At 43.8% G+C, this 19,168-nt stretch overlaps 1 protein-coding gene and 1 long non-coding RNA gene across 4 annotated transcripts in view; one reads left to right on the top strand and one right to left on the bottom strand.

Annotated features, from left to right (window-relative positions):
• Positions 1–6,454: 6,454 nt before the first annotated feature.
• LOC144603723 (uncharacterized) lies at positions 6,455–9,728 on the bottom strand. Its single transcript, XR_013548653.1, has 3 exons — positions 9,474–9,728; positions 7,116–7,363; positions 6,455–6,801 (listed from the first exon to the last, which is right to left on the bottom strand). It is a non-coding gene; the product is annotated as an uncharacterized LOC144603723 (long non-coding RNA).
• A 74-nt stretch (positions 9,729–9,802) lies between these two features.
• Positions 9,803–19,168, top strand: part of mdm1 (Mdm1 nuclear protein) — a 30,347-nt gene continuing 20,981 nt past the window's right edge. For all 3 annotated transcript variants that reach the window (XM_078416651.1, XM_078416650.1, XM_078416649.1), the window contains exons 1-4: positions 9,803–9,938; positions 14,321–14,435; positions 15,518–15,909; positions 17,889–18,023. In XM_078416651.1, coding sequence (XP_078272777.1) covers positions 9,921–9,938; positions 14,321–14,435; positions 15,518–15,909; positions 17,889–18,023 — 660 coding nt within the window. In that variant the 5' untranslated portion in view covers positions 9,803–9,920. The remainder of the gene's footprint in view (positions 9,939–14,320; positions 14,436–15,517; positions 15,910–17,888; positions 18,024–19,168) is intronic.

Raw genomic sequence — 19,168 nt, 5'->3', positions numbered from 1 at the left:
AAACGCAAAGCGCAGCTTTCCACCTCCGGAACCTAGATGCGGTGCGATGGTCAACTGCAGGTGCGATGGAATGATGTCCTGTTGGAAGACTGCAAAGCCCCAAAGTACCTAGGTGTGGTCCTCGATCGCACTTATCACATCGCCAACATGTTGACGAAACCAAGACAAAGGTACCAACACCCGGAACAATGTCATGGAAAAACGGGCAAACAGCTCATTTGGAAGTGACCCAACACCAATCCGCACTGCAGCCCCGGCGCTCTGTTTCTCAGTGGTAGAATATGCAAGCTCCGCATGGGGCCGCTCTGAACATGCACGCAAGGTGGACTCTGCATTGAACACTGCCTGCAGGAAAGTCACAGGATGCCTGAAGCCGACAAAGGTTGAACATCTGTACGAGCTGGCTGGCATCGACGAACCATCTCGAAGATGTGATCGGGCAGCTGCAGTAGAACGCTTCATTGCAGACACAGACTCCCGTCACCCCTTGCAAATCACCAACATGCCAAGAAACGCTTGAAGAGTCAGAACAGCTTCATGAACGAGAGCCAACCATGCAAAGGGACCAAAACCAAGCAACAGACGGCACCAGGACACCACTACCTGGAAAGCCCTAAACCGCCTCCGCACTGGAGTGGGATGTTGCGGACTCAACCCGAAGAAGTGGGGCTTCTCGGACAATGACAAATGCAACTGTGGAGAGGCACAGACAATGGCCCACCTACTGACTTGTGATGGAGTGGCATGCACTGGGGACGATCTCCGCAGAGTCACAGATGTGGCACTGGCTGTGACAAATCCCACTCTTGAATTTGATTCATAATAGCCTAAGGCAATGCATGTTCTCCTTTCGTGTGTTTCAACCCAATAGAACATATACAACAAACTTGGAAGTACTTGTAGGGGCATAAGAAACACACACGTTGCTCATGGAAGATGATTATCAGAACAGAGTATGCAGCTACTATCTCTAATGCATGGAATTAGGTAATTTATCCCAATACATTGCAGGGTGGCACAATGGGACAGGTCGTTCAACTGCTGCTTCGCAGCTGGAGACCCAGGTACAACCATGACCTCGGGTGCTGTCTGTGTGGAGATTGCACGCTCTCCCTCTGAATGCTCATGTTTCCTCCAGGTGCACCAATTTCTTCACACATCCTAAAGAAGTGTGGGTTTGAGGGTTAGTTAGACTCTGTAAAATTGCCCTTAATGTGTAGGGAGTGGATGGGAAAGTGAGATAACATTGAACTAGTGTGAATGTATGATTGATAATCAGTCTGGACTCAGTGTGGTGAAGCGTCTGTTTCTCTGCTCTCAGCCAAACCAAACTAAACTAAACACCTTGCATTAGCAGGTCCAGGACAAGGCAGGAACTTTCTTGGAATTGCTGGGTGCAGTTCATCAGCATCATCAGGTTCAGGACTCCTTGTTGAATGCAAACCCCCAAACTTGCTGGGCAGGTTCAGTTGCCGATTTCCAGGTTTTGACCTGTTGCTGGACTCTGTATGACGGGCCACAACCTTGCAAAATTTTCTAGCACATAGTCTGAGGAAACTGTCCATTAAATCAATGGCAGGTTAGACCTATCCATGTTCATCAGTGATGATGCCTGACCCACTGAGTTATTCCTGCACTTTGTGTCCTTTAGACCTGGTACACGATCTGCAATAGTGAACTGCTTGGGTTTTAAATTAAAACTCAAACATAGCCAATCTGAACCTGATTTGAATGCACCTGTATAACTCAGACATTTGGAAACATTCAAGAATCTTCAAAGCTTCAAAAGGACGTATCCAATATTTTGTCCTCAACGCCAGTGTCCTTCACTCCATTCCATCCCACACAATCTAGTCCAGTTGTGCTGCCACCCCAGTCTGATAAGCTGTAAGATCTACATGTCAACTGGAATGCCTCATCAAAGTTTCAGAATTCCATTTAATCCTGCTGAAGTTTTTATATTTGACAGAGAGGAACTTGGGTCAAAAATTCGCAGCTGCACTTGGGAAGTGGAGAATGTAAGAGGAAGCCTCAGAGACACATTGTTGCCATAACCATCTTCAAGAAAGGAGGCAAATCTGGCTGTGGTAATTGCAGGGGAATTCATTGCAAAAGTCCTCCTTGTTTACGTACTCCCAGTACACCTATTTTTAAACTAAACAGTGGAGAAAGAGTAACTCAAAATCGCTTGCCCTTCCCCATCTCGATCACAGGACCTTTGTCCATATGGAAATAAATGATGACACCAAATAACGTCGAAAACAAATTTGCAGCGCGAAGCATCGACCACGAGACATGGCCTTTATTGGCTTTACACAACTTTCATTCTTTAAATCAGAAGATATTTTGGAAAATGCTGCACCTAAAAATTTACCTGCATTAAACTTTTGCTAACTGGTGGCTTGCAAACCATTATTCTAATCCATGTCTCCAACACAACTCTAATCCCAGTTAATGACAGGTTCAATGCTGTGTCTTTGCTTAAACTGTTCACACTATCTTTTGTGCTACAATGTTGTACCCTTTGCTACCTGCTGGAATAGAGTTAAACTACAAGATGAATGGGAAATTGTTCAACCCATGTTGTCTCACTCCAGAGCCATGGTCACCCAATTTTCAGTGCGCAGGTGGGGTTTGCCTGTTGTCACAGTGGCCAAGCACCAACCCGTTGCTCTGCAATCAATGAAGTGGACAAAATAATTGGCCTTGGATCACACATCAACAAAATGGAAATATTCTATCAACAAACCTAAGACAATAGAAGATCCATGAAGAAACCTTAGAAGAAATGTAATCCAGGGGCCTCCTCTCAGTGAGTCAGGCATCGCGAGCAAAATTAACCACCATGCCCAGGTTGTCTGAGCCAACTGATTGGGTGTCATCCATGGTTGTCACCAACAAGAAGAACAAACAGGAGATCAGAATATGCATCAATCCGAGAGACCTGAACATGGCGTTGAAAAGGCCACATCACCCTTTGCGTACGGTGGAAGAAGTGGCTGCACACATGTCAAATGCAACGGTGTTTTCTGTCTTGGATGCCAAGAACTCTTTTTGGCAGATTCCACCTGGCCACGCGTCTTCAATGCTAACCACTTTTAGCACTTCTTTTGGTCGCTACAGGTTTTTGAGGATGCCATTTGGAGTCACCTCTGCCAGTGAGGTGTTCCAGTGCTCCATGGAGCAGATTTTCGCTGGAAATCCCTGTGCGATCATTGTTGACGATATATTCAATTGGAGGCAAGAATGTAGAAGAACAGGACGCTAATTTGAAAAAAGTGCTCAACGTGCCAGAGAGGTGAACGTGAGGCTCAAATGCAAGTTCCGGCTGAAGCAGGTCAGCTATGTCGGACACGTTTTCACAAGTGAAGGCCTCAAAGCGGATCCTTCCAAAACAACAGCAATCAGCGAAATGCCGGTGCCAACAGATGTCCCCGCTCTGCAAAGATTTCTGGGGATGGTCAATTACTTTGGGAAATTCATTCCAATAGACAATAGACGCAGGAGTAGGCCATTCGGCCCTTCGAGCGGGCACCACCATTCAATGTGATCATGGCTGATCATTCTCAATCAGTACCCCGTTCCTGCCTTCTCCCCATACCCCCTGACTCTGCAATCCTAAAGAGCTCTATCTAGCTCTCTCTTGAATGCATTCAGAGACTTGGCATCTACTGCCTTCTGAGGCAGTGAATTCCACAGATTTACAACGTGTGATGCTTCTCAGTACAGACTCGATGCGGCATGTTTGCAGGAAGGAAAGCCCGTGGCATATGTCTCACAGACGCTCACTGACACCAAAACCAGATATGCTCAAATTGAAAAAGAGCTGTTGGCGGTGGTTTTTGTTCATTTCAAATTCAATGATTACATCTATGGCAAGCCAGTGACCATAGAAACAAACCACCAGCCCCTGGTCACCATACTAAAAAAGCCCATACATGCGGCATCGGCATGACTTCAAAGGATGATGTTAAGACTTCAAAAGTACAGCATCACCCTAATTTACAAATGTGGAAAACAGATGCACCTGGCAGACACTGTCTCGAGCTCCCAGGAGTTCCATGGTTCAGCATGCTGATCAGGAGGACTGCTTTGATGTCATAACAGTCAGCTACATGTCCTCTTCTCGCCTTGAAGAGGTAAAGAGACACACGGCAGATGACACGACCCTGCAGACATTCAGCGCTATCGTCGGCCATGGATGGCCCTGCAAACAACGCATGTTGCCACATGCTGTTCCCCTTATTTTCCTTTCCAAGATTAACTAACTATTGATGGTGGGGACATCATGAAGGGTCACAAAGCTGTCATTCCATCCTCACTGCACAAGGAGTACATCAGCATTATGCAATGGGTGCACCCGGATTGGGATGATAAAGGAAATATGCCAGGAGTCCAGGTCTTACCTAATCCACTCAGAAGGAAAGTTGTACAGGAGGAATCGCGGACACATTTTGCCTGTAAGTGAGCCGGCCCCAGCACAGCCAGATCAACCAGCACTGCTAGATCCATGTGACACTGATACCGATCACCAGGATACTGGACTGGGTCAAGCGCCAACAACGCTCTTACAAGAAACGGACAAGCAATAATGGACACTGAGCAGTTTCAGGTTCAGGTGCCTGTGCTTGTAACTAAGTTGCCTTCGAACACCACTGAGGGTCTGTACCGAACACGCTCAGGTCGTGTCAGCAAGCAAAATCCTAAGACTGAATTCACTTTTTTACGATGCTGTGACTTTAAGTTTGTGTCTTACAGTGTGTACATTTGTTTGGCTATAGTATTTAGCATTTAGCGGCGCAGTGGTAGAGTTGCTGCCATATAGCGAATGCAGCGCAGGAGACTCAGGTTCGATCCTGACTACGGGCGCCGTCTGTACGGAGTTTGGACGTTCTCCCCGTGACCTGCGTGGGTTTTCTCTGAGATCTTTGGTTTCCTCCCACACGTACAAGTATATAGGTTAATTGGCTGGGCAAATGTAAAAATTGTCCCTAGTGTGTGTAGGATAGTGTTAATGTGTGGGGATCGCTGGGCGGCACGGACCCGGTGGGCCGAAGGGCCTGTTTCCTAGTGTGTGTAGGATAGTGTTAATGTGCGGGGATCGCTGGGCGGCACGGACCCGGTGGGCCGAAGGGCCTGTTTCCGCGCTGTATCTCTAAATCTAAAAAAAAAAATCTAGTATGTAGTACCTCTTTCTTTGTATGTTGTTTGACTAGTGTTTAGTATTTAGTATGTAGAACCTCCTACCTTGTATGCCTATTGTAGCTGTAACTGCATTTTGTACACGGCTTGAGCATGATATTTAGTTTGATATGGACCACAATGCAGGGTTTAGTTCTGATTTTAGTGCATGAGCTCTGTGAAGAGCAACTTTCTCCTTCACGGGTTATGTAACTTTAACTTACGTTGGTTGTTCTGCCAGTTGGGATGTACCTTCCCTTTCACTTTGACCATCTAAAATTATTATCATGCATCTAATGATATATAGACCTCGACGGAGAGTTGCGGGGGTGGTTATTTACAGCAGTACTTTGACAATGAGCATAGACTCATAAAGCTGGGGAAGGGTCTCGACCCGAAACGTCACTCATTCCTTCTCTCCAGAGATGCTGCTGTTGCTGCCTGTCCCACTGAGTTACTCCAGCATTTTGTGTTGATCTTCGGTTTAAACCGGCATCTGCAGTTCCTTCCTACACATTGACTGTGAGCAGCTGAGGTGACCGTTATTTCTATGAGGTGAGATGTGGCCAAAGATAATAGAGCGGAGCAAGATGGACCACTCCGTCGAAATTGCGTACACTGGTGTAGTACACAACGGAACGGAACATCCGCCATTTTAGCAAAACCCGCCGTTCGTTATGCCTCTCGCAGTGTAATCAGTGTTGTGGAGGAACAGTATACCATTGTGATACCATAACTGTGATGATACCATTAAAATGCAGAATATCTCATCTATCAATTCACATTTTTTTGTTATTTTTCTTTTAAAATGTTTTCCCCCTGCTTAATTTTTCTGATTTTATTATTTCTTACTGTTTCTGCCCATTGCTCTCCCATCCTTCCTCCCCAGCCCCCTCTTTTGTGCAATTTCCCTTGTATTGCTCTAACACACACTTTGCACAAATTTAACTTTTATATATATATATATAAAAGGCGATTCGACCCTTATGGTTTGTGCACATCATGTGAAAAATAAGATGAAGAGAGAAATAGAGCATTGCTTTAAATCAAAGTTGCTTCTGATCCATGAGAAGGAACTTTGAGATCTATTTATCTCAATCTTGCCACACACACCAATTCTATCTATCTATCTATCTATCTATATATATACACATATGTACACATCTCTAGTTTATTTCTTGTGATTTCCTCTAATTATTTGTTTAGCAACCTTTTTCTTTCAAATTGTCTCTCCCTCTCTCCCTTGTCAAAAATGAGTTACATGAACCATAAACAAGGATAAAACTTTTTATTTCTGTCATATCAGGTAACCAATGAAAGTGATGTAAAAGTCAACATATTTCAAACAATGATAGCCCGACCCCTTCCTTACCCCAAAGGACAATATGTCCTTATAGATAATAATAATTACACCGTAATTTGTATCATTTTGTGTTGGTAACAAAACAAAATTTCAAACTATATACATAAACAAGTTCATTACTTTAAATATATATTTCAAGCAACCTATGTACTTGACTCATGTTGCACTTTTTGAGCTTTCTTACACTTCCTTTTAAGTCATGTCCTGCATTTTTCTATTCTTAAAGTAAGAATGTTCGGCCTGTGTGTTGTGTGACACTGCGAAGACAGAAAATCATGGGATAGGGAAAAAAAAAAAAAATACAAATTAGATAGATTTAGCATATACATGTAAATAAATCAGCATCTACTACTAATTATCAATTAAAATAGATGTGATGCACCAATTTCAGTCTACCAAAAGAAAATACAAGTACACATTCTATTACAAATGAAAAGAAAAGTACCATACACGCTATTACATATTGTACCAGTAGCAATTGTATCAGTTAGGATACAAATTTGTAATTTAGCCTAAGTGAGAAAATTCATGTAATTTTAAAAAGGAAAAAATTACTAGCAATTATGCCTACCTCTTTGCTGCTTTGAAGGCTTTGGTGAAGATGGGAGGTTCTCACGTGGGGTGGACAAACATTTCGGCAGATTAGGGATCTGAAAGAGCGTTGGAACTGCATTCCATTGTAGCCTGTTCTTAGTCTGCTTGTTGGAAAAACAGTGAAGTTCGAAGTGTTCTGAACAAAGACGGCAGTTGTTTGACAAGTACTCCGGAGTTCGGTGTAGGAGATCTTGTCGACAAGTATTCTGGACCCACTGTTGACATCTGAAATCACAGAAAAGATCATATAGGATAAATTTATAAGAACAAATTTGATTATAGGGGATTGCATGTAAGGTTGTAAGGTCATGACGCACAGAGTCGCTCAAGCCATCTGGAGGACATGGCAGCTTCTGGCATACATTAGCAACACTTATATTCTTACCTTGAAAAAAACGGCAAAATGGTAAATTATTGTGCTGTAAAAAATGAGGAAGAAGCTGGAGGATCTGGCGGAGGAAGAGGAACCGGGAGAAGGGTTGAAAAGCCCATGGACGCAAGAAGCAGCTGGGAAGACGTCTGGCCAGCTGGCAGGAGATGGGGAAACGCGGCCGGGAAGGGACGCAGGAGAGCAAAGCCAAGAAGCAGAGGGGGTGGGTGAGAAGAGGAGGAGGAAAGGATGGGCTTGAGAGAGCGGGGAGAGGAGCAGCGGGAAGAACCTGAGCCGAGGGGCCTGGAGGGTCTCCAGGGGCAGAAGCAGCGAGCGCTGGAGGTCGGCGAGCGACCCGCCGTGAGGGCAAAGGGCCCAGGGAGCCGTGCTCGACGGCCTTGGAGGAGGCACGGAGAGTCGAGCCCGGCGAGGAGGAGAAAGAGGACCGGGGAGAGGCCGATCGGCAGCGGAGGCCGAGCAGCAGCGAGAGCTGGGCTGGGAGCCGAGGCGGAGGACCAGGCTACGGCTCTGCTCGGCGGCCCCAGCCACGAGGTGTTGAGCGCCAGTCGTGGAAGCGGAGCCCGGCTGACGGAGATGGCGAGCGGGGAGAAGGGCTGGAGGGTCAGCAGGTGCAGCGAGGGTGCGAAGAGCCGCAGGAAGCGAGGCGTGGAGCAGGGGCGCCGAGTCTGGAGGAGCGAGGAGCGCAGGAATAGGGAGCGGTGTCGGGACATTCGGAGCGCCGGGAGGGAGTCGGAGACGTGCTGATGGGTGAAGACAGGGAAAGCCGAGCTGCAGCAAAGTGCAGCCGCAGCATTCAACTGCAACACCCCCTCAAATTAGGACTGACGAATTGTTCCACAACAGAAGTAGTTCCAAACATAAAATAGAAGAAAAAGTCTGCACTGAAAGCCATAGTGAGTGATTACCTACAGTACACGGCATGCCCCCCAGAAGGCGTTGTGTGACAATAGTACAGGTCAGGGGTCTTGACCTCGCCTGCCGTGCAATCCCCCTATACCTACAAACCTGCAGAACGGATGATATATCACTTAAGTGTAATTGTTTTCAGGGGTGGGGAGAGACCTGTTGATCGAAAATGCATTTTTCCTCTAATATATCAATTTACCTTAAATGTAGAAGAGCTTTTTAAAATCTTCCTACATAGACCCTTTTAGCATTTTCTTTCTATCCTCTTTTGGACCTGAGACACTAGCAAGCATGCCTCAGAACAAGAACAAAATCAAAAATGTACAGCAGTGTAAAAATGGACAACTTTACTATTAAAAGGCTTTTTTTATTAAGTTATGCATACTTTATATTATTTTAAATTGTTACTATATGTCATTAGCATAGCCAGGTATCCTGGATTGGGGGGGGGGAGCAAACATACTCACCAAGTGAAAATAATATTTTAATATTATAGTCAACGACAGAAAATAATATTTTCTCACCTTTCTTTGTTCTTGGGGAACCTAAAGAAGGACAGGTCGGGTCGTTTGCTTTGGCGATTTGAACAGTTTAAAGCAGAACAGTGAGCTGAACTTGCAGATGCCATGACGATTCGAGTGATTCTGCTTACCAAAATGGCGCTGAAATGTACCCATGACCGTCTGCGGTTTTTAGGGTCGCGTGGTCTATCTTGCTCCTCTAGTACCTTTGGGTATGGCGGGCGAGGAGCGCGCAGTGCCACGCTGTGGTCAGGGCTGCCTCCAGCAAAGATACTAGAGGAACAAGATAGACCACTCGACCCCAAAAACCGTAATACGTCACTGTGCCATTTTAGGAGGCAGACACATTTAAAAAGAACAATAACAAAAATCTGTGAATTGATAGATGGGATATATTCTGCATTTTAATGGTATCATCACACAAATAAAGCTCTGTTATACCTGTTATACTGTTCCCCCAAACACTGATTACTCTGCGAGAGACATAACGGACTACGAAAATACCATTTAAAAGTACCATTTTGCCTACTAAAATGGCTCCTTTGCGTACATACAAAGTACACTTCAGTATAGGTGATTTCAACGGAGTGGTCCATCTTGTTCCTCTAGTATCTTTGATCTTGCTCCTCCAGCATCTTTGATCTTGCTCCTCCAGCATCTTTGGGTGTGGCGGCGGGCGAGGAGCGAATAACCCCCACCCTGCAGTCAGGGCCGCGTCCAACGACCCACTGAAGCCGCCGCCGCTGCGGGGTCGCCCAGCCCGTCAACCAGGGCGCTGGTTGGTCGCCGTGCGCTTCTCCCTTTGCGCACGCGCACGCCGAGGGACGCGACTTTCGCCAAGGAAACGGCGGGGAAACAGAAGCGACGGCGCTGAGGTGATCCTGAGGTGATCAGGTAGCGGCACCACCACCACCACCACAACAACAGTGGCGGCATCAGCACCGGCGGCGATCCTGCCTCTACAATGCCCGTCCAATTCAAGGTAAGATCGCCGCTCTTACATTTGTTTATTGGCAAGAAAGAAAACTGCAGATGCTGGTTTAAATCGACGGTAGACACAAAATGCTGGAGTAACTCGACAGCGGGTCAGGCAGCATCTCTGGAGGGAAGGAATGGTGACGTTTCGGGTCGAGACCCTTCTCTCCAGAGATGCTGAGTTACTCCAGCATTTTGTGTCTACCTTTGTTTATTGGTGATCCTCCTGGCGGAGGCTGTTGTGGCGGCCGCAAGGTCCCCTGTCCCCCGGCCCCCGGGTCTCTGCAGGTACGAGGAGTGATCCAAGCGGAGCCCGGCTTTCCACACTCTGCTCACTTGTGGTCACCGACACTCCAGCGCGGGTTTGCTCTGAAGAAATACACGGAATGAGGAACGGGACTTGTTCTTGGCATAAACACTGGAGCTCTCTGTGCCAGAGCTTTGTATACTTAGTGTCAGTAGACTCTGGAGAGCAGCCCGCATATTTTGACTCTCTAAAACTCTCGTTTGTTATCCTGTTTGTGACTGAACTTCAGCCAAAACGGTACACGATAGCGCGACAATTTTAGGCCCACCTTACTCACCATGGTCACTTTAGTGATAATGCCAGTAGTTTTATTGAAATCGGTGTTATATTTTTAAAGTTATTCACATTTTAAAGTTTAGGAGGAGGGAGGGAGGGGGGAGTGGGGGAGAAGGGAGGGGGGGTTGAGGAGAGAGGGGGAGGACAGGGTGCTGCACCAATGCAGGAGAGGTTTGGGCCCAACGGGTCCACTTGGTCTAGTACGTTCTAAATACCTGGGCTGAATTCCAGAGCCTGCTATGATTAGGTGTGTAAACCTTTGGCAGGACTCCCTTGTTAATGTCAAGAACAAATTCTGTTCTTGACGTGAAAATGAAAAACAGTTTTCCACTTTCCCCTACACCCCTTAAACACTAGGGACAATTTACAGAAGTCAGTTAACCTACACACCCTAAAATGTACAGACAAAGAACCGCAGATGCTGGTTTATACCAAACATAAACACAAAGTGCTATAGTAACTCAGCGGGTCAGGCAGCATCTCTGGAGGGAAAAACACTTTTTGAGAGGAGGTATATGTGAACCTCTGCCTCATCTGAAAGGACTGTTGGGGTCCTTGAAAGACGTTGGGGAAGAGGCATAAGGAGAGGTGTTGCATGCCTGCGGTTGTTGGGGAAAGTACCTGGGGAAGCGGTAGTTTAAGTGGGAAGGACTGAGTGAACCAAGGAGTTGCGGAGAGAGTGGTCTCTGCGGAAGGCAGAAAGGGTGGAGATGGGAGGATGTGATTAGTGGTGGGATCCCGTAGGAGGTGACGGAAATGTCAGAGGTTAATGTGTTGGATGCGGAGGCTGGTAAGATGAAAGGTGAGGAACAGGAAAACTGTCATTGCTTCTGCGGGGAGGGGGAGCGAGAGCAGAACCACGGGACACAGAGGAGACATGTGTGACATGTCTCAGGAGACATCAGGGCTCCATCTATGACAGAAGGGAGGAACCCACATTCTCAGAAGAATGAGGAAATCTCGGAAGTCCTAGTATGGAATACCTCATCTTGGGAGCAGATGCAACGGAAACAGAGGAATTGAGAGTTGCGATTGGCATCTTTGCAAGAGGCAGGGTGGGAAGAAATGTAGCCCAGATAACTGTGGGAGACGGTAGGTTTGTAACGGATGTCCGTTAATTACTCTGTCTCCTACAAACCCACTTGTCTTTGGGATGTGGGAGGAAATTGGACCGCCTGGAGGAAACTCACATGGTCACAGGGAGAAAATGCAAACTCTACACAGACAGCACCCAAGATCAGGATTGAACCTGGCGCTATGAGGCACCAGCTCTGCAAACTGTGGGAGACACTGTGCCGCTCTTCAATTGCTGCTTTTAAAAGTAACCTATAATCCTGCAAAGCTGTGCTTCAATAGATGAAACTAATTACAATATAGCCTCTCAGGATTACGCTGAGGCCTGGAAAGGATTAAATGCTGTTGTTGCAGTGCAAGACCTATATTTACACTCGCCATCTGGCGATACTTCAGGTCTGATGATAATTTTAAATTGATGTTTTGTCCCAAAGGTGATTGTTGCAACAGATTATACTCAAATATTTTTCTTGTAAATTATACTTTATCTTTGCATTATACCATATTAAGTAATTAAATCAGGTAATGACTGAAAGGTGGAAAAATACATCAGATTTAAAAAAAGTTTTAATACAGATAGCTTTGAAGACAAACATTGTCCATGGAACCAAATGTTATTATTTTAACTGAAATCAAGATTATGAATGGATCAGCATTATGGAGGGTTCAGGGTGGTTTTGATCTGAAGATTAGGAAGGAAATTGGTATATGTAGAAACAAATTTATCAGCAAACAATTTACAAGGCAACAGAATAGCAAATGGTAATGCAGTAGATTTAGGTTATCAAATTGGCTTTCATAAAGCTGCATCATCAAATGGAGAATTAGGTCAGGAAATGTGGAAACGGGCGTGTAGTAGAGTGACTTCTTTACTAGTTTCAGGACAGTAAGAAGAGTAGGAGTAAAGAGTATTTATTTACTTGAGAGCTGAGTGAATATGACAGTTACCAAATAAAATTGAAATTCAGTACAGCCATCATTTGTCTAGATCATAGAGAGCAGTACTTGAGGAGGTAGCAGGATCAAAAGGTATATCAGAAATACAATTCCTTTGATGGTGGAGAAATTGGAAGTAAGTGGAGATAGATTACTTGGGAGTGGTAGAAAATCAGAAAGGCATCCCCTGGTGTGGATGGAAATCTGAAAACACCTGTCGTGGGCATTGTGGACATTAAAAACATCATCCCTCTGGATGAAAGGACACAAATTGCTGGAGTAACTCAACGGGCCAGGCAGCATCTTTGGAGAACATGGAGAGGTAATGTTTTGGGTCAGGACCCTTCATCAGACTGATAGTGGAATGGGGGAGTAGAAAGCTGGGAGAGAGGAGAGGCAGGACAAAACATGGCAGGTAATAGGTGAATGAAGATGAGGGGAGGGGTTATGGGGTGTTGGTTGGATCAAAGGCTAGAGATTAAAGCAAAAGGTGTGAGACGGAAGGATTGAAGAGCTGTAAATTGTGAAGCCGGAGGAAGGAATACAGGAATACTAGGGGGAGGGGAGAAATAAGTGAATGTCCAGGTACAGCACATGGGAGGAGGCAGCGGAAGGGCGGGGGGGGGGGGGGGGTAGAAGGGGGAGTGTGAGGCGGATTGTTGTTAGAGGTTACTTGAAATTGGAGAACTCGGAGTTCATACCATTGCATTGTAAGCTACCCAAGCAGAATATGAGGTGCTGTTCCTCCAGTTTGTGTGTGGCCTCGCTCACTTGGAGAAGGCCCAAGACGGAAAGGTTACTATGAGAATGGAAAGGGGGGTTAAAATGGTTAGCAACCAGGAAATTCAGTAGGTTTTGGCGGAACAAGCGTAAGCGTTTGACGAAATGGTCGCTGAGTCTATGCTTGGTCTTGCCAATGAATAGGAGGTAACATCTATGTTTTGTAGCACCCTTGCATATGAACATCGGATGTAGAAGGTGAGGTTAGAGTAACTGCACATGAACCTGTCTCATCTGGAAGGACTGCTGAAGTCCCTGGGATGGAGACATGGTAGGCAGTACGGGGACATCCCTCAGGATGACAGTGAGACTAAGATAACATCTGTCAAGGTTGGTAGGAGAAAAAGGGGGCTGTACTTCTTCCAGAGCAGTGCGGTCTTTATGTTGAATGTAGTCGGCAATTGTGCTCTTTTAATAATAGATTTAAAAGTGACAAGTCTTTCAATGATAAATCTGTTAAGATATTTAAAAAGATGAATGAATTTTATTTGTGAAGGTGCCACAGACCATAACACAAAGAATTATGTTTGAAATAAGAAATCTTTAAAGGTGCTATAATGTTTGCAAATTGTGACACGTTCCATGCTACCAATCCTTCACGAATATGGCCAGCCCCAGGTAGCAACCTTGTGCTCCTGTGCCTGGCCAACATTTATTTCTTCAGCAGTTCAACAAAACTGTAAATGATTCTTTTTCTTACTTCATTTGTGAGACAATGCTGAGTGAAAACTACTGCAGTATGATATAATAATCCTAACTCTTATTTCAAAAGTAATTATTTGTACCATGTTTTTGGGGACTCTTGTGAAATTCATTCAGTTTTTTACATCTTGCACAAATAATTGAAAGACTCGCCTCTTTTAATCTATTTATTTGAATCCAATACTTAATTTAGTTTGGTTCTTCGTGTAAGTTGAATTTGAGAAAAAGATTTTTGTTTTTCAGAGAAACAGAATTCCATCTTTGGCTGACATTTGATCTTTCTGTTAAATTATGTTTTGTGCTTACTCCTTCAGGGTTTAAGTGAATACAAGCGTAACTTCAGGTGGAACGATTCAAAGAGATCACGCTCTAATAGTCCTGATTCTAAACAGAAGATAGCATGGGCAGGTGTCCCTTCAGAACTGCTTGGTAAGATTTTACCTCAATGTTTTTCCCAACGATCAATTTGATTCAGTTTTTATAATTTGCAGGTCAACCTTATTGCCCAAGCTTTGATCTTAATCTGTGGTATCAAACAAGGCTGTTTCTTCGTCCCAACAATTTTCTCAATCTTTCTCTTGGATCGTTGCACCTTACCTCTAACAAGCTGTCCACTGGAGTAGAGTGATTTGTAGGATACATGGGAAACTGCAACCAACGTCATCCCTTGTCCAGAATCAAGATCACCCCATCCTTGTTAATTGAGCTCGTATGCAGATGAGGATGACACTTGTGTCATTTGAAGGCTGCTTTCTAAGTCATCATTGAATCATATAGTGAAGCATGTGAGAGAACAAACCTTACACTTAATATCAGCAAAAAGAGCTAGATAGAGCTCTTAAGGATAGCGGAGTCAGGGGGTATGGGGAGAAGGCAGGAACGGGGTACTGTTTGAGAATGATCAGCCATGATCACATTGAATGGCAGTGCTGGCTCGAAGGACCAAATGGCCTCCTCCTGCACCTATTGTCTATTAAACAAAGTCCTTAGTAACCTTTCTCCCACTACATAACTTTGCCCTCTAACAAAAAGATCTACAATCGGACCCAGGAATAAATTGTACTTGAGTTTGACGATTGAATGTATGCATGGTATATTTCTTTTATTTAGATAGCATGCAAAACAGAACGCCAGAACAGACTATTCCAAGCTAGTCATAGCAAGGTAGGCAGGGGGGAAAAAAATCAAGGATGTTCTCAAAGCTTCCATGAATATGAATAATACCACATCGACTCATAGGAATCCCTGGCTGATACGCACACAATGGAGAAATAGTATTCAACCTTTGAGAATTATGAATGCATTTTTTGGGACATAAGTTCACCTAAACACCAAAAGGGCACACCAGTTCCCAAACTATTTGCCTGTCTGACTGGTCAGTCATCACCTGCCCCACCAGTGGCAGAATCTGCAGGTCCCACATTACCTTAAGCAGTCAATAGCATGAAAAGTGTAATTTAAAATGGTTACAGTAAAAAGGATTATAAATGCCTTTTTTATTTGTATTTTAGGAAATACTAGGGAACCAAATTTTATCTCAAAGAAACGAGTGCCATATTACAGACCTCAAGTTTCACAATCTTTTCAATGGGACGGGAATAGTGAATCAAGAACTACATTTAATAAACCAATACCAAATTTATGTGAACAAGTGAAATTGCAGTCTTCTGAAGTCAATGAAAGAGTAATTGAGAAGAGTCAAGCGAGCCATAACGAATGTGAAACACCTGATGGTCCTCGAAAGCCTAAAGTGCCCAGATCGCGGTCTGCAGACTGTCATTTGCACTCAGTGCTAGAACCAACGGCAGCTACAAACAAGCAATTGGCTACAGATGCTCAGAAAACAAAGGACAACAATATATCTTGTAGGACGAATGTTGTGGATAAGGCAGTTGGTGCTGATGTAAGTAGAAACAATGATCATTGAGTTGATTCATTGAATGCCAAAATGAAAAATTGTATTTGTAATCATATTCTGGTCCTTTTGAAAATTTTCAAAATATTTTAGGAACGTATATATGTATTTAAAAATAATTTATAATATTATGATAAAACGGTTTCATTTATCCACATCTTCAATATATTATGTGATACGGGAACCCTGGCTTTGTGAAAATAGCTTATACTTATGACATCTTTTGAGATTTGAAAAGTGTCAGAGTGGGCTGTGAATGTGATACTAAAATGATTATTATGGCAAACAATCAAAAGTTTGGTCAAAGAGGAATATCTCTCTAGATTTTTATTAATTTAAAAGCCTCGAGAGATAAAGTAGTTGGAGCAATAATTCCAAAAATTAGAGCTGTGGAATAGTCCAATTCTAGAATTGAAGAGGCACTAACTTCCTTGAGGGTTTTAACTGTGGAGAAGGTTACAGACATTGGAAGGGGCAAAACGAAGGAAGAGTTTGAAAAGCTGGGTGAAATTTCTAGTTCACAGGTTGCTTAATCAGGAGCCATAGAGGTTAGTGAGTAGAGATCTGATGGGGGAACAGGATTTGCGTGTTTGCAAACGTGTGGCAAAGTCTCACAGTTCAGAATAAATCAAGGGAAACCAACCTCCTATGATTTGGGGTTGTTCATTCTGAAAGAAACAAAACACGGATTTAAAAATATCAACAGCAGGTGAGCTGATGTCCTGGTGGAGTTGGATTATGTTCTGAAGATGGAGGTAAATAATCTTAATATCCATATGTAGTCTGAAGTTCATCCCAGGGCCAAAAATAAGATAGAAGTTGTGAACAGTTTGGTGCAGATCCAGATTTAGAATAGTTTATTGCCATGTACATTAGGGTGCATGAAATTCTTTGTTCACCTGAAGCTCGCAGAGTAAATGGTATACATACAATAATGATAATTACAGCAATAAATATAACAACGATTGCAAAAGAGCAGAATGGTGAAAGATTTGTTGTGCAATATAAAGAAGTGCACAAAACAAATAATGGAATATCCAAATAATGTTGAGTTGTGAGTAAGAGTACGCGGCAGCTGCTTCGGGAAGGGAGTGTGAGAAAGGTAATTAGTTCCGATACCCATGGGAAAGAACTTAGAAGCCTGGAGGTCCAGACGTTCAAGCTCCTGTGTCTTGTCCTAGAAGGTAAAAGAGAGAAAAGGGAAACGGGGCAGGCATCCTTGACGTTACTTGCAGCCTTTTCTGATGCAATGCACTGCAAAGATGAACTGCATGGAAGGAAATGACGTGACTGTGATGGACTGGGCTGTGTTGACCACTCTCCCCGTTCAGGCAGTCAAGAGAAGGGAAATTACCATACAGCTGAGATACATCCAGTCAGAATACTTACAGCAGCGCATCTGTAGAAGTTCAAGAGAATCATTGTGGACAAGCTGAGTCTTCTCAGACAACTAAAAAAAGTAAATGCACGTTTGCACTTTCAGGATCACTGCATCAGTGTGAAGAAACTAGGTTAGGTGGCTGGTAAGAGGGATGTCATGGAAATTGTAGGTATCAATCATCTTTACAGCAGATCTGTTGGCACATTCCTCCCCATTCCCCTCTCCCTAAAATTATTTTAAACAGATAGGGAGAGGTTGTCAAAGTTAATGACAAACTTTGGATGGTCCCGATTGTTTCAGTAAAAGATAGTTTAAAAATAAAATTAAAAAAAATTAATTCAAAATACTACAAACAATTAAAAAAATTAATTCAATCAAAAATATAAATTACTGAGTATTTCCTCCCCTTTGAAATGAATTGAGTTCATGCCACTGTGCTGTGCCATTTGGTTCAGGGCCTACGTCAGTAAGCAAATTCCCCATAAAGTGCTGAGGAATTACGAGAAACTCGTATTCACTGATAAAATTTCACGAATTTCTATATACTGTTCTGTTAATGTTAAAGATGTTTTGCTGTTATTTATAGGTTAGCTATGCACTCCAGAGGAAAGCAGGATTGAAGACTGCACAGCAGAAGAGTTTAGGGAGAAGCTCTGAGTATCAACGGCAATTTGCTTGGAAAAGTCAAATAAATAATTCTCCATTACTGATTGCAGAGCAGGTAGGTATTCACCGCCTTGCCTCGTATTTCATTGAGCAGTCTATTTGCGAAATATCCTTACAAGAGTATAATTAGTCCAAGGTTACCCGTTAGCTTTAGAAAAGATGACAAATGCTAGACCCAAGACTTGGGCTTTACGGATGATCCTATGATAATCTGCAATTTGAGAGGGAGAAGGTTAAATCGGAAGTGCCAGTGTTGCAGTTGAACAAAGGGGACTATGAAGGCATGAGAGAGGAGCTGGCCAAGGTCGACTGGAAAGGGATCCTAGCAGGAATGACGGTGGAACAGCAATGGCAGGAATTTCTGTCCATACTCCAGAAGATGCAGGATCATTTCATTCCAAAGCGAAAGAAAGATTCCAAGGGGAGAAGGAGACAACCGTGGCTGACAAGGGAAGCTAGGGATGGAATAAAACTAAAAGAAAAGATGTATAACACTGCAAAGCAGGAAGCCAGAGGATTGTGAAACTTTCAAAGGACAACAGAAGGTACCAAAACGGGCAATACGGGCTGAAATACGGTACAAGGGGAAGCTGGCCAAGAATTTAAAGAAGGACAGTAAAAGATTCTTTCGATATGTTAAGAGAAAAAGATTAGCAAAGTCAAATGTGGGTCCCTTGAAGGCAGACACGGGTGAAATTATTATGGGTAAAAAGGAAATGGCAGAATAGTTGAACAAGTACTCTGGATCTGTTTTCACTAAGGAAGACACAAACAATCTCCCAGATGTACTAGAGGATCTAGGGGGATAGAGGAACTGAAAGAAATTTGCATTAGGCAAAAAATAGTATTGGGTAGACTGATGGGACTGAAGGTTGATAAATCCCCTGGGCCTGATGGTCTGCATCCCAGGGTACTCATGGAGGTGGCTCTAGAAATAGTGGACGCATTGGTGATCATTTTCCAATATGATGTAGATTCAGGATCAGTTCCTGTGGATTGGAGGGTAGCTCATGTTATCCTACTTTTCAAGAAAGGAGCGAGAGAGAAAACGGGGAATTACAGACCAGTTAATCGTTGGTGGGGAAGATGCTGGAGTCAATTATTAAAGAGGTAATAATGGTGCATTTGGATAGCAGTAAAAGGATAAGTCCAAGTCAGCATGGATTTATGAAAGGGAAATCATGCTTGACTAATCTTCTG

This window comes from Rhinoraja longicauda, chromosome 20 (genome assembly GCF_053455715.1).
Source record: "Rhinoraja longicauda isolate Sanriku21f chromosome 20, sRhiLon1.1, whole genome shotgun sequence".
Taxonomy (NCBI): Eukaryota; Metazoa; Chordata; class Chondrichthyes; order Rajiformes; family Arhynchobatidae; genus Rhinoraja; species Rhinoraja longicauda.
The sequence above is the reverse complement of the archived record's forward strand: the minus strand, read 5'-3'. Positions and strand labels throughout refer to the sequence as shown.